This window comes from Cucumis melo, chromosome 12 (genome assembly GCF_025177605.1).
Source record: "Cucumis melo cultivar AY chromosome 12, USDA_Cmelo_AY_1.0, whole genome shotgun sequence".
NCBI classification, from domain to species: domain Eukaryota; kingdom Viridiplantae; phylum Streptophyta; class Magnoliopsida; order Cucurbitales; family Cucurbitaceae; genus Cucumis; species Cucumis melo.
Window position 1 is genome coordinate 20196980 of NC_066868.1, and position 15812 is coordinate 20212791.

Here is a 15812-nt window from a genome sequence, read left to right on the forward strand (position 1 = left end):
CTATTGAAAGATTCTTGCTGTCCTCAATATTGATACCACATATGGATGATTTCTCCCAATTAATTTTTTGTCCAGAATACCATTCAAGAACTAATAACGTTTTCCTTCAAATTTCCAGCATCACCTCATCAAATTTACGAAACAATAAAGTATCATTCGCCAATTGAAGGATAGGCACGTGAACCTTGTCTTTTCCAACTACAAAGCCTTCAAACATTTCCTTCTTGTAAAGGTTGGAGAAGAGACCGCTCAAAGCTTCACTGACCAAAAGAAATAGAAAAGGAGACAAACGGTCTCCTTGCCTAAGACCCCTTGAGGCTGAAATTCTCCCTCTTGGCCGACCATTGATGAAGACCGAATATTTAGGATTTTTAACACATCCCATTATCCACGAGATCCATCATGAATCAAAGTTATTCTTTCTAATCTTCTTTTCAAAAAAGTCCCAATCCACTCTGTTAAAGGCCTTTTCAAGGTCTAATTTAAGGATCCAACTGTTTTTCTTTTTTCCTTTTTTAAATCTTGTATCCCTCAGCTACTTTGTTTGCAATTAGAATAGGTTCCGAAATTTGCTGACCTTCCAAAAAATCGTTTTGTGTAGGGGTAATGATACTTGACATTACTTTCTTTGATCTTTTCTTGAGTACCTTTCAAATCAACTTATAGATCAAAGTTGTAAGACTTATTGGTCTGAAGTTTTTACCCTTACCACATCTCCTTTCTTCTTGATCACTTCATATATATCTCTTCGCCATAGATCAATAGGGAGGTTTTTGATTTGGAAATATCTATTGATTTTATATTGTTCTATATCATGTATCATTGTTTTCCCTTCTCTTTTCCTCTCCATTTTCTCTTCCCTCTCGTTTTCTCCCTACACAATTTTTCTTTCACTGTTCTCATTCTTTCCTGATCTCTTCTCTTCTCCATTCTCTCTTTTCATTTCCCTCCCCTTCTAAATCTCTCTCTTTTCATTTCCCTCCCTTTCTAAATGTCCAGTTATTCGTACATGCATGTGCAACCCAGTAAACCCTTCTTTTTCTTTTTAATTACTCTATTCTTTCATTGGTTTTTTCTCCTCTAGAAACTTCATCAATAAACCAAAAAACAAGGCAACTATTGTATCATAAAACTCCATCAAAAAGGGGAAAAAAGAAAAAGAAGGAGACAAACATATAATATAAAATCAACATAAAATCAATTAATAATTTCAAGTCATTTAAAATTGGCAACTCAACAAACTCACCACTCCTTTAGTTAACTAATGGTCCATTTAAAATAGGCACCATTTATGACTATTTTCCAAAACTCAAGGACTAAGTGTGTACTTTGTTATTAAATAGGCATCAACACCAATCCTCAAGGACCAAGTGTATGTTGCCCTATGTTTTGTAACAATCTTTTAGGTTATCAATTTAATTTATTATAAATATGATTTTTTTCAAATTCTTTATTTATTTTTTCTTGATAATACACGTATGGCTGAGACAAGTTGATAGGACTTGAACTCATAGTTCGTTCACTACAAACTCTTCTTAGCTTTATTTCTTGTGTTCAATGAAATTATACTATTTCTCTAATGAAAAGTGGCTGGATTTCCTTTCTATCCACTGGACTTTTCAATTCTTCAATTGCATTGCCTGCATGTATTCTATGACGTTTTCATTTTGAGTATCATAGGTTTCTAATTTCCATTTCAAATGACCAGGGGGGCTGCTGTTTGGAATTGCTTTCGTGGAAAATGTGGTTGGAAAGGCCATACTCTGGTATTTATAATAATTCAGTTAGATATGCTTTCACACAAAATTTGGTTTGGGCCCTTTCACCTGGGGTTGATTTGAATAGTTGTTCAGTTATATTTTACTTTGTTTTTTCTTCTTCCTTTTTCTTTTTGATGAGATAATATAGTTTTTGTTTCAATTTCTTGTAGTTTGTTCAAATATCAAATAATGTTTCATATAGTTTAATTGAGAGGTATCCCCACTGCTTCTTGTGGGAAGGGGTTGATGGGGGAGGGTCTCACTTGGTTAATTGGAAATTAGTAGTTAAGCTAGTGGAACTAGTAGGATTAAGGATTCGAAGCCTGAGATTTTAAATAGAGACTCTGCTAGCAAAGTGGTTATGACTATTCTTCATGGAGCCTGGTGCTTTGTTGTATAGAGTTATCATGAGCAGATATGCCTCACACCCATTGTTTTAATGTTTTTTAAAGGTGAAGGCACAATAGTCTTCTGGGGTATATGCGCAAGGCGCAAAGAAATTGCCAGCTTTCTTTGGTTAGGTATACTATGTATAAAAGTACTACATTAAGAAGAGAAAGCATGGTTGGAGTGGAAATATGAAAACCTAAACGCTAGAAAGTTTACATTGCTTTAGTAAATATGATTTTTTTAGTTAATTAAATAAACAAAACCCTTATTTATTACTAGCTTTTTTTTTAAAATAATGAAAACCCTCCAAACGCAGGGGGCTTTGAGCCTTTGGGCTTCACAGAAGGCACATGAATGAGACGCATCTTGTTTTGTGAGTCTTGCCTTTTCCAGCAAGGCACCAAACTTGGGCTTTGAGCCTAGGTGCGCACTCGAGAGGGCTTTTTAAGAAACCGTCCAGAAAGCAGTTGTTCTGTCTAAAGACATAAGAAAAATGAAAAATTTCTTGGAAGCTATCACATATGAATTCCCTTTATTCTCTCAGTTTCTCAAATGGTTTGTTGGGCAAGGCTAGAAAAGTTTATTTTGGGAGATTGTTGGGTAGTTGGGTATAAAACTTATATTATTAAAATAATAGAAAACCAGCTGGCGTGTCTATTATTTCATTTATACTTTTTTACTTTCCGTGTTAGGACACTCCCAAGACACATCTAGGACACACCATCCTCTAAATATCTAAAATAATAAAGAACAACAATAACAACAATAACAAGGGCCGTTTTCAATGATAAACACTAATAGACACTGATACACTTCTATCAGTATCTATCAATGTCACTGACTATCAGTGTTTATCAATATCTATCATTGATAGGTTCTAAACTTTTGCTATATCTGTAAATATTTTCAGCAGTTTTGTCATTTACAGTAATTTCTTCAATAACAACAATAATAATAATGTGTTCTCAATGTGCTGTGCCCTACTTTTTTGGAAATTGGGGTGTCACTATGTGGTGTAATGTTGTATTTGTGTCACTTGTCAGTGTCTGTACTTCTTAATTAGGTGCTATCATGGTAAACTCTGTTATGAGTTTCCTTGTTACATCACCCCCTTAGAGAATAAGCTGCACTTGGTGGGTTCGAGTTTGCCTTCTCTGTCCAATCCTTTTTCTTTGATCTCTTTGGGCTTCAGTTGTCTTCTTTTTATTATTGAAAGGCGATTTATGAGGCAATTCTTGTTTCCCACTTGCAAGACCAACATGTTCTTTGGGAGAGAAGGGACTCTAGAATTTGGTCTCCCGTTCCTTTGCTAGGCTTCTCCTCTAGGTTCCTATTACATGTTTTGTTTGTTGCTTTTCCGACCCTGATTACTTCTGAGTTTATCGGTATTTGGAAGAGTAAATTTCCAAAGTTCAGTTTTTTTTTGTGACAGGGTTTACATGGTGATTAACAACATAATTTTCATGTATTGAGAAAAGGACTGTATCATCAGCCAATTGTACGTGGTTGATGCTACGTGATTATTTTCAGGTTCAAAACTGAGATTGATGGCAACAACTTGAGTCAAGCTACTAAGCTAAGGCAACCCACTACCAAGTTTAAAAGGGAGGGAGATTTGGGATCTTCATGCCTAAAACTTCTTGATCCAATGATCTTCTCTTCTTTTCTTATTATTATCTAGGCTAATTGAATGGTGGGGTTTTATTTATTTATTATTGTTTTCTTTCTTATTTTTTTCTTTGGGTAGACCAACTGGCTTTTAATGATGATGTCCTATCGCTCGTGTATTTTTTTCGATTGAACGTTTCTTAAAAAATGGAAAAAGAAGTTCACAATGCAAATTGGTGTCTTTACTTTACTGTTTTATTGGTTTCTTTTGTTTCCATTGAGCATTTGTCTCTTTTTAATATATCAATGAAAAGTTTTGTTTATTTATTTATGTTTTTCATTTTAAAAAACAAAAACTCATTGCTTAATCTATATGAATGAGTGATTGAGTTGTTTGGCTTAGCATAGTTTGTGATGGCAGGCCCTCGCTGAGGATCGGTCATCGTATCAAGATTTAGGACGAGTTGCACTTAAGCAAGATTTAGGACGAGTTGCACTTAAGCAGAATATACGGAAAATTACAGTGGAGAGTCTACAACTTGAACCACTGTGCGATCAGGTGTTGATTTGATATTTTTCTTCATTTTGATGATAATTATTGCTTTCCGGTCTGTGTGAAAGCATATATTTATGTTATTGTGTAGATTCCTAAATATGTTATCTATAGGTGATTATCAATTCTTTTTCCTTTATTGTAATCCTACATTTTGTTCTATTTAGGAATACTTATTTTTCTTGAAATTAATAATTTAAAAATTATCCCAAAAGTAAAACCTCTTAAAGCACATTAAAAATGGCTGTACTTTCATCTTTATTTGTAGGGAATTTTTCAATAAATTTATAATTTATTTTTTTGCCTATAAGTGCTAAGTTGTTTAACTAAGAATAAATTATTGAATCGTATACGTTATTTTCTTTAAACAAATGAAGTTTATTTTAAGCATTTACTATAATTTTGTAAACTAAGCATGGATATAAATATTTCCTTTTCATATGCAATTCAATTTCCTTATAAATGTGGAACATAGAGAAAATAATTATGTTTCTTGTTTCAGGTGGTTGCTTATTTTGCTGAGCGATTGATATCCAAGGAAACATTGTTAAGAAATTCAGTTATGCAGAAAACATTTGGCGATCAGGTAAAAGGAGTTATTGTTGAATTGAAGTAGCCATGGAGCATTTGCCTTCGGATGATAATCTCTTAGGGGTCATTTGGTTTTAGCTTTTTCTACATGGGAATTGGCACGAACATTTAAAATTCATGTTTGTTTCATAATTTTCAAACTTTTGCCTGGGAATAACTGATTCCTATGCATCCTTATTTACCACAAACCATGGTTTTTTATTTCCTTCCAAAACAGTGAGTTTCCTCTTTTCCCCCTCTATTTGTTTTTTATTTTATATATAATTTCATTTGAAATATAGTTAATTAATTAATAGTAACTTAAAAAATTTAATATAAAATATTTATTTTAATAAATTAGTAATAGTCTATAGAAATAGTTACCTAACTTATTTTACAATAAAAAGATTATTAAATGAATACGATTATTTCTTTACACAAATTATTAATTAATTAGCTGACAATATATTAAATATATTTAATTGATAAACTAAGATTAATTAAATTTAGTTGGTACAAAACTTTGTTTTTCAATAATAATAATTGACTACTTTATTGTTTTTTTAATAATCAAGCCATTATTTCTTGAGATTAGTTTGAATTTACATTACTTCATTCATTAAAAACATATAATATTTATAAAACCTTTTTTAGTATTCTTTATTGATATATCATACTCTGTTAAGACACTGCCTCGTTCCTTTTCTTTTACTTTCCAAAACCAGATTACAGCACAAAATTCAAGTAGTAAAATACTTCAAAGATTAAGACATTAGCCTCTCTAAGGCTTGATGGAACAAACCCAGCTAGGGAAATAAAACACACACAGAATTTAACAACAAAGAACACAACGAAAACAAGAACGCCCTCGATAATTCCTCTCCTCCTCCTCTACAAACTAAGGCTATTTAAGCACACAAAATAAACGGTAACCTGGTGTCGCCCCTCCCCTTTCTGGAGGTGGCTGCTCCTGCCCTATCTGCTCCAAAACATTCGTACCCTTCTCTGTCCTCCTGTCCCCTTTTTATTGCCCACGACTAACTAACTGTGGGTCCCATTTTCTGGTCCCCATCCTCCTTGCTTTCTTCCCCTTCAACACGTGTGACAGGGGTTGGTCTCATGGCCATGATCCTCCTTGCCACTTGTCTCTCTTTCATTGGTTTCATGTTTCTTCTTATTTTTCCTATGGTATGTAAATAGGATTGGTGGCCTAGCATCACTCTCCTCTTCCAAATCCACCTTGTCCTCAAGGTGAAAATCTGGAAACTGATATTTCATGTCAGTGCAGCTTTCCCATGTTGCCTCGTGTGGGGGTAATCCCTTCCAACTGATCAGGGCTTCCCACTCCTTCGTTGCTGGATTCTTGCGATAGCTATATACCTCTTCCGGTCGTGTAATCCATTCATGGTTTGCATTCATGTACGGATTCAGTGGTTGTACAGTCTCTCCTCTCCCTACAACTTTCTTCAATTGTGATACATGGAACACGGGGTGAATAGCAGCCGCTGCGGGAAGTTCTATTTTATATGCTACCTTTCCGATCCTTTCTAAGACTCGATAAGGCCCGAAATACTTTGGTGATAGCTTTTCATTTCTTTCTTTCAGAGGGAGGTCTGCCTGTAGGGCCGCAGTTTGAGGAATACCAGATCTCCTTCTTGGAACTCTACTTCTCTTCTCTTATTATCGGCGTGTTTCTTCATCCTTTCTTGGGCTAGTTTCAAGTGCTCCTTCAGGGCTCCCAATGTTATATCTCTGTCTTTCAACTGCTGGTCTAATGTTGAATTAGGTGTCTCCATATCTCCATAGTAAATCAAGGGGGGAGGGAGGCGTCCATACACAGCTTGAAAAGGAGTAATTCCAATGGAACTATGATAGGTTGTATTATACCAATATTCTGCCCAATGTAGCCATTGACTCCACTCGTTCGGTTTTTCCCCACAAAAACACCTCAGATATGTTTCAATACTCTTATTCACCACCTCGGTCTGACCATCTGATTGGGGGTGATAGGAAGAGCTCCGGTTCAGCTTAGTTCCCGCCAAGCGGAAGAGTTCTCTCCAGAAGTGGCTTAAGAAAACCTTGTCCCTGTCGGACACTATCGATCTTGGATATCCATGAAGCCTGACCACCTCCTTTACAAATGTTTCAGCCACCATCTTGGCCGAAAACGGGTGCTTAAGCAACAGAAAATGCCCATATTTACTCAGCCTATCTACCACCACGAATATCACATCCCAACCCTTGGATTTTGGCAGTCCTTCTATGAAATCCATGGATATATCACTCCATATTGCGTCTGGAATCTCTAAGGGCATCAGTAACCCTGCTGGAGATAGGGCCGATGACTTATTACGCTGGCAGATTGCACATTCTTCACAGTATCGCATGATATCCTTCTTCATTCCTTTCCAGTAGATCTCTCCGGTCAACCGTTTATAGGTTCTTAAGAATCCTGAGTGCCCTCCGAATACAGAGTCATGGTATGTGTGTAGTATCGTAGGTAGCAATGTAGATTTGCTTGGAATCACCATCCGGCCCTTAAACTTCAACACCCCTTGATGCAGGGTGTAATGGGGTATCTCCATCCCTTCTTCGATTAGCCGAGTGATTTCTTGCAGCGCGGGGTCAAGCCTTGTTTCTTCCTTAATAACTTCCACGTCTATCATCGGGGGAGCTGTAATTTGATTCAGGTGTATTGCTGGAGATATCCTTGATAACGCGTCGGCTGCTTTATTTTCCAGCTCTGGTTGGTAAACCACTTCAAATGAATATCCCAGGAGCTTTGCTACCCACTTCTGATATTGAGGCTGCACAACCCGTTGTTCCAATAAAAACTTAAGCGATCTTTGATCTGTTTTCACTGTGAATTTCCTCCCTAGTAAGTAAGGTCTCCATCTTTGGACTGCAAGAACTACAGCAAGTAATTCTCTTTCGTATACTGGTCGTGCTCTGTCCCGCATACTTAGGGTCTTACTGAAATAAGCCACTGGCTTCCGGCATTGAGTCAGCACAGCCCCTACTCCAACTCCCGAAGCATCTGATTCAATTTCGAAAGGTAGGTTGAAATCTGGCATGGTGAGCACAGGGAGAGTCATCATGGCCTTTTTCAGTTTGTTAAAAGCGTCCTCGACTTCTGTATCCCATTTGTACGCTCCTTTCTTAAGTAGTTGGGTGAGTGGTGCTGCTATTGCTCCATAGTTCTTAACAAAACGCCTGTAATAGCCAGTCAGGCCAAGGAAGCCTCTAACTTCCCTCACATTGGATGGAGTTGGCCAGTCACTCACTGCCCTTATCTTTTCTGGATCTGCTTCCAAGCCCTGTTCCGAGATGAAGTGTCCCAAGTAACTAATCCGTGGTTTGGCAAAACTGCACTTCTCCATATTCACATATAACTCCCTGTCTTGTAATAGTCCTAACACCACTTCTAAGTGCTGAACATGTTCGTCCATCCCTCGGCTGTAGATTAGGATATCATCAAAAAATACAAGCACAAACCTTCTTAAGTATGGCTTGAACACTTGGTTCATCAGCGCCTGGAATGTAGAGGGGGCATTCGTCAATCTGAACGGCATTACCAAGAACTCATAGTGCCCCTCGTGAGTTCTGAACGCGGTCTTCTCGATATCTTCAGGGCACATCCTAATTTGGTGATATCCGGCTTTGAGGTCTAACTTGGAGAATACACTAGCCCCCTTCAGTTCGTCAAATAATTCTTCTATCACGGGTATGGGAAACTTGTCTGGTATCGTGACATTGTTCAGCGCTCGATAATCTACGCAGAACCTCCAACTCCCGTCTTTCTTCCTCACTAACAGTACAGGGCTGGAGTAGGGACTCTTACTCGGCCGTATGATCCCTGAAGATAGCATCTCATCCACCAACCTCTCCATTTCTTCCTTCTGATGATGCGCGTATCGATACGGTCGTACGTTCACTGGGTCAGTCCCACTCTTCAGGTATATGTGGTGTTCAATGCTGCGCTGGGGTGGAAGGGTCGCGGGCCATTCAAACACGCGGGCAAATTGCTTGAGCAGGGTCGCTATCGGTTCCGCGTTGGCCCTTCCCTGCTCCTGATCCTGTTCATCTTCCAACTTCCCGCATTCTAACGTCCTGCATTCTACTAAGAATCCCTGATCGTCAGCTCCCCACGTTTTCACTAGATTCTTCAGACTTACCCTCGTTTTGATCAAACTTGGATCCCCTCGTATCACAACCTTCTTCCCCTGGTGATGAAAAGTAAGCACCAACCTCTTCCAGTCGACTTCGGTCACCCCAAGAGAATGAAGCCACTGCATTCCTAGGATCATGTCAACTCCCCCCAACTACAGTGGTAGGAAGCTATCGGTCACCTTCCAGCCATCCAATTTCACTTCAACACTTCGACACATCCCCTTACCTTTTACTGCTGTTCCTGAGCCCAGGATTACTCCATAGTTTGGGGTCTCCTGCAATGTCAACCTTAGCCTGGTCACCAAGTTCTCTGCGATGAAGTTGTGGGTCGCCCCACAATCGATCAAGATTACCACTTCTTCTTCTCCCACCTTTCCTTTGACTTTCATGGTTCCTGGGTTGTTCAGTCCCACCACGGAGTTGATCGACAGTTCAATGTTTAAATTCTCCACGGTCTGCACTTCTACTGGTTTCATCTCAGTTTCGGCATCAAAAAACTCTTCCTCCACAATCTCCAGTTCCTCCCCTCCTTCTTTGACTACCAGCATTCGTAGCTCCTTATGCTCCTTTGATTTACATCGATGCCCTGCGAAATATTTCTCCCCACAGCGAAAACATAACCCCTTTTCCCTTCGAGCTTGGAACTCGGCATCAGATAGTCGCTTTGTGGGCCCTTCCCGACGGTTGTCTCCCGTACCCACCTCTCTCAGTGTTATCGTTCTCATTGGCCAACTGCCACTGACCGTTCCCTCCTTCGTGGCTGCTGCTATGGGGCTCTTAACCTGCTGTTGTCTATGGCCCGTTTTGCTGTCATAGGCGCTGACCAGCCCGCATTCCCTTCGGACCAGCTCTCTATTTTCTATCTTCAAGGCCAACTTCATCATTTGGGCCAGCCCATTGGGCTCCAGGGTTTCTACCTCCGACTTCAACCATGGATTTAACCCATTCATGAAGGTTTCCTCTAGCACCACCGTAGGCAGGGAAGCCACCGGTGCCAGTAGTTTATCGAAACAGTTCCGGTACTCCTCGACAGTGGACTCCTGCTTGATCGTTAAGAATCGGCCCACCAGTGTACCCTCCCTGGTCGCGCGGAATCTCACCAGCATTTTAAGCTTCAAGTCATCCCAACCGGTGAAAGCTTCCCTCTCTTCTTGTGATTGGTACCAGTCCAACGCCGGCCCATCGAAGCTGATCACTGCCACGGTAAGTCTCTCTGAATCCGTCAAGTTATGTATCTTGAAGTATCGGTCAGCTCGGAACAGCCACGAGTCGGGGTCGGTCCCGTCGAAGACCGGCATTTCAACTTTCTTAAATTTGCTCCGATCCACTGATCGCTCCTCCTTTGTTTTAACTTCTAACTTCGGTTCTTCGGCAGTCGCTGGATATATTGCTTCGGCCATGGTGACCTTGCTCGTGGACCCTTCTTCGGTCCTTCGCCCAGGAGAATCATCCTTAACGATTCCCTCAATATACTTCAGTATCACTTGCTGCTGCTGCGCCTGCTTATCGATTTGAGAGTTCATTTCCGCGATGCTTTTGGCTAGTAATGATATGTTCTCCTCGATCATCGGCAGCCTTTTCATTTCCATCTCAACCGTCTCCAACCGTTCATCTGTAGCCTTCGTCATTGACATGATCTGCCCAGGTATGACGCTCTGATACCAAAAATGTTAAGACACTGCCTCGTTCCTTTTCTTTTACTTTCCAAAACCAGATTACAGCACAAAATTCAAGTAGTAAAATACTTCAAAGATTAAGACACTAGCCTCTCTAAGGCTTGATGGAACAAACCCAGCTAGCGAAATAAAACACACACAGAATTTAACAACAAAGAACACAACGAAAACAAGAACGCCCTCGATAATTCCTCTCCTCCTCCTCTACAAACTAAGGCTATTTAAGCACACAAAATAAACGGTAACCTGGTGTCGCCCCTCCCCTTTCTGGAGGTGGCTGCTCCTGCCCTATCTGCTCCAAAACATTCGTACCCTTCTCTGTCCTCCTGTTCCCTTTTTATTGCCCACGACTAACTAACTGTGGGTCCCATTTTCTGGTCCCCATCCTCCTTGCTTTCTTCCCCTTCAACACGTGTGACCTCTGGGTTGGTCTCATGGCCATGATCCTCCTTGCCACTTGTCTCTCTTTCATTGGTTTCATGTTTCTTCTTATTTTTCCTATGGTATGTAAATAGGATTGGTGGCCTAGCATACTCCTATCTCATTTTTTCAATTTTTATATAATATATTGAATTAAAATATATTTTCTGATAGTATTTAATTAAAGTTGAAATTACTAACGATAAACTTAATTAATTATAAACATGATTAAATATTAGATTGTAATTAATATTACGTTCGTTAAATATATCAATGGATTAATTTTAATTATCAGTTTCTTTAAAAGAATTAATTATCAATTACTCAATTTTCAAGTATTTATAGTTAAAATTTTTCTTGATTCCAAATCAATTATTTTTTATCAATATATTGTTTAATTAATTAATCTATTAAATTTATATAAGACTGATAGACCTCCAACTGTATTACGATATAGTAGGAGGAAGAAGAAGGAAAACACACGTGCGAGTGAGGGGGTGAGCATTAGGAGAGTGGACCACTATGATGGGGTCCACTTTAAGAAGTGGTCAAATGGGAGGGAATTTGGAGAGGAGAGGGGGGGGGGGGGATCATTTTGTGAGTGATTTCTGCAAGTTTCCTCGAGAGAGGAAAGGCAGGGGGGGAAGTTTCGTTCATCTTTGTTCTTTAGTTTTCTGCCTTGTTCTTAGTTTTGCATTTTATTTCCACAATTGAGATCATCAATTCTATATTGTAATCATTGAAGTTCATGTCAATATAATGTGAACACAACTTCTTAGTGTTCTATCAAAGACTTTTCTGCATAATTTCATATATTAAATTCAAACATGTTTTTAACCCATAAAATTCTGATAGCATTTTCCATGCACAACCAAACACTGTCATCTTATTCGCAGGTATTCCATTCCCAGGCATCTATGAAACCTTAAACCAAACGACTCCTTAATGGCATCTGAAGCACGCTAAAATTGCATTTCAAATCTGTATTGATAAATTGTGCTTCATTAACTGTGGAAGAATGTTTCAATCTCATAAGTTGCAGTTTGATCTTTTGTAATGTTTTACTGTCTTATATAGCTGCCTTGAATTATTATTATTTTTTTAATAAAAAGAAACAAGTCTATTCATTGAGTGAAAATAAGTATTCTTAATATTCTGCCATTGAATTAGATAAGAAATATCGGGAATGTATTGCATTTTGAATCTTTGAAAGGGAAAACTAAAAAGAAAAAAGGGAAAACTAGGAAACAAGTTTACCTTTGACTTTTCTCTCTCTCTCTCTCTCTCTCTCTTGTGGATTAAGGGGCACGGTTTCTGTAAAGTTACAAGTTTTGACCTTTTTAATGATTTGTTGTGATGGACCTCATCATCTTAGTTGCTCTTCTGCTTATTTTGTGCATGGGGGGGGGGGGGGGGGGGGGGGCGAGGAGGGGAAGATCTCAAAAGGGAAATTAAGTAGTATTAGTTACAAAGCATATTTTGACAGCATTAATGTCGAAACTTGAAAGATCTGATTATTTTGGTGATAGTCAAGCCATAACTTTTGCTTTGTATAAATTTTAATATGCTTACGGGAGTAAAATTTTACCATGATTTGCTTCTTCTAATTGCTTGCACCTGTTTCTACAGATTGCTATTGCATTTACGTATTATCGAGGTGGAGCATTAGTTAGTTGCAAGTACCGTGATGTCAACAAAAAGTTCTGGCAGGTTCTTGGTTCAACTTGTAAATAAAACTGTATGATAAATTTTTATTTATCGTAATCCTAAAGGCTTAAAATATATGCTTAGAGTAAATTCAGTTCATCTTAAATCATTTTGATTTTACCTTCTTCCCACTAGAAAAACGTGCAGTCTGCTTTACTTGTATAATGTTATTGTAAGAATTAATATATATAATCATCACCTGATTGTCTACCATTCCTTTATTTCAGGAGGCCAATACTGAGAAAATATTTTATGGAATCGATGACATAGAGGGCGCAAGTGATATCATCATAGTATGAGTTATTTAGTATGGAAAATCACTCCACTTAGATCTATTACTCATAATTTTCCTTTGTAATATAGGTTGAAGGGGAGATAGACAAGCTCTCAATGGCAGAAGCTGGTATCCATAATTGCGTGAGTGTTCCAGATGGTGCACCACCATCAGTTTCCAAAAAGGACGTACCTTCTGCAGATCAGGTTACTCTTTGAGGACCTTAATTTTTTTTAACCCTTAACCTTAGCCATCATATTTGTTTATAACCAAGATTTGGTAGTCTTTTCTTCATTCACACTCCACCTGATTCATTTCTATTTTAATTTCATGTTCTCTCGCATCCACATCAAGTAACTGAAGTTGTCTTCACTCTACACTCTGCAGACTAAAATATGTCTTACTAGACGTTTTACAGAACTGGTGTATATAGCTAGCTAGAAGATATTCCTGATGAAGTTAATTAATTAGCATTAGTGAAGGATTTGATTATATTTTTATTTTAAAAAACTGACTAGCAAATAGCTTTCATCAGGAGAAATAATGATACAACAGTAAACAGTTCGTATAAACATTTATGGACATATAATTTACAAGGGGCTATGAGATGATATCCATTCTCCTGAAAGGCCTTGTATTTGTTGAAATTTTCATGTTATGTTAGTTCCTTGTTAGGGACGGTTAGTTTGAGATGAATTATGTCTTGTTTTGTTTTTTTGTCATTGGTAAGTATTTTTGTCTTATTGCCCATTCTAGCTCTTTCTCCCATTTTACAGCTATGTGGGTAATGTTGTGTGTATTTTGCCTGCATACCATTCTGTTAAATGGCCTCACTCCTTTTCTAAAAGGATGCGGGAAGGTTTATCTCTGTGGGATAAAAAATGAGTGGTTACTGTGGGCAGGTATGCTTAAAAGAAAAATTCCTGTATCCAGACCTCCTTGTAGCTTCCTTTTGAGTCATTAAGAGCAAGGTGATGCTTAATGGATTCTCTGTTCAAGAATTGGTAAAACAGAGCAATTCTTCCCTTGTTCTGAACCCAGAATTTCAGAGCGCAACTCAGTACTGGGTCATTAAAAATCCGGAAGTTTTAAAAGAAGACTTCGATAATCTGTGGATTATTTCAAGATTATTTGCGTTTGATGTTTGGAAGGAAATTAGAAAAACCTTGGAGGATCTTTTTCAATAAAAAATAATTATTAATTCATTGTTTGCGGAGAATGCTTTGATTAAATTGGTTGAAGGATCTCTAGAAGAGTTTGTTGGAATAGAAGAGTTATGGCAAGTAATGGGTCCTTTTCATTTAAAGTTTGATAAATGGAGCAAAAGTAAACATAGCAAACCATTTGTTATTGAAGGCTATGGAGGATGGATTAAAATAAAAAGCCTCCCCCTTGATTATTGGAGCAATCAGACGTTTAAAGTTATAGGAGATCATTTTGGAGGTCTGGAAAATATCACCTCTGAAACTCTTAACCTTCTAAATGTTTCCGAAGCAAAGATTCAAGTAAAAAAAAATCAATGTCGCTTTGTAACAGTATATTTGAAATAACATACTTTAACCAAGGGAATTTTTTCTTACACTTTGGTGATTTTGAATATATTGAGCCTCCTCCATTAACCAAGGGCCATTTATCATTTGAGGATTTTTCAAACCCATTTGACTTGCAGAGATTAAACCATACTTTAAAAGATGAAGGAGTTGTTGATGATTCATTCTTCTTGGAAGGGGTGGAATATCTAAGATCAATCCAAAAAATTCCTTCATATACAAGAAATCCTTTTGAAGCTTTGAAACAGGGAGCTCACGAGATTTTAGCCTCGCCAACACCGATTACCTCCCTTGAAGCGACGATGTTTTTAAATTTGGACTCCAAGGAAAGTAGTGTGAACTCGGTTGGATTCGAAGAGCCACACTTAAGGAGAGAGAATAAGAAATTTTGTTTTGAAAGGAACAAGAAAGAGGACGGTGAAGAGACACTTTTAATGAAGAAAGAGAAAAATCCGGCTGTATTTTCTTCTACAGCAGGAAAGTTCCCTCAACCAGCCAGCAGCCCTCTTTTTGGTGATCCTCTTTCCTCCAATCCAATGAACAAAAAGTTAATGGCTGAAATTATTTCAGCTGCCATTTTCCAAAAGAAATCAACGGCTGCTCCTTTCAACCCTTCATCTTCAGCACCCATCTCCTCTTCTTCTCTTTTTTTTCTCATCAAAGTCAGGTTCTAGAGGAAATTTGAAAAGAACGAATTTTCCCTAGATCTTCCCACATTACCTCAAGCCATTTCCAAAGTATTTTATCACAAAATGTTCCTTAAAAGCCTAGATTTTAGATGATCAAATACCCGTTTTGCTTGAGGAAAATACTACCCATTGTCTTTCATCAGTTTAGTCCAGCAGCTTCAAGCTGTTTGTAGAGGCTAAACCTGATTTATTGGAAGTTAGTTGCACCTAAATTCAAGCCCTAGCCCGTCCTTCTAAGTCATTTTCTCATCATCCTCATTCTATCCAGTTTAAGTACTCTGAGTTCTCTTTGCCTAACTCCAAGGTAAAATTTCTAAAGGGATCTTCAAGTAAAACACCTTTCAATCAATCCAGCAAGAAGGGTGAGCTTTTTTCGACTCCCCCTTCTGCGTTAGTAGCAAGAATTTTGCATTATGCTTTGTAATTGATTTCTTTGGATATGGTT

At 38.1% G+C, this 15812-nt stretch overlaps 1 protein-coding gene across 5 annotated transcripts in view; it reads left to right on the forward strand.

Moving 5' to 3' along the window:
• LOC103488704 (twinkle homolog protein, chloroplastic/mitochondrial) overlaps window positions 1-15812 on the forward strand; it is a 48239-nt gene that overhangs the window by 13913 nt on the left and 18514 nt on the right. For 4 of the 5 annotated variants that reach the window (XR_007815834.1, XM_051079936.1, XM_008447559.3 and 1 more), the window contains exons 4-9: window positions 1709-1766; window positions 4180-4317; window positions 4814-4897; window positions 12777-12857; window positions 13082-13147; window positions 13218-13334. Coding sequence is in view for 4 of the 5 variants with exons in the window: in XM_051079936.1 (XP_050935893.1) it covers window positions 1709-1766; window positions 4180-4317; window positions 4814-4897; window positions 12777-12857; window positions 13082-13147; window positions 13218-13334 (544 nt within the window). In the remaining variant the exon portion in view is untranslated. Of the gene's footprint in view, window positions 1-1708; window positions 1767-3582; window positions 3844-4179; window positions 4318-4813; window positions 4898-12776; window positions 12858-13081; window positions 13148-13217; window positions 13335-15812 lie in introns of all 5 variants that reach the window. The other variant, XM_051079938.1, reaches the window with a different exon arrangement.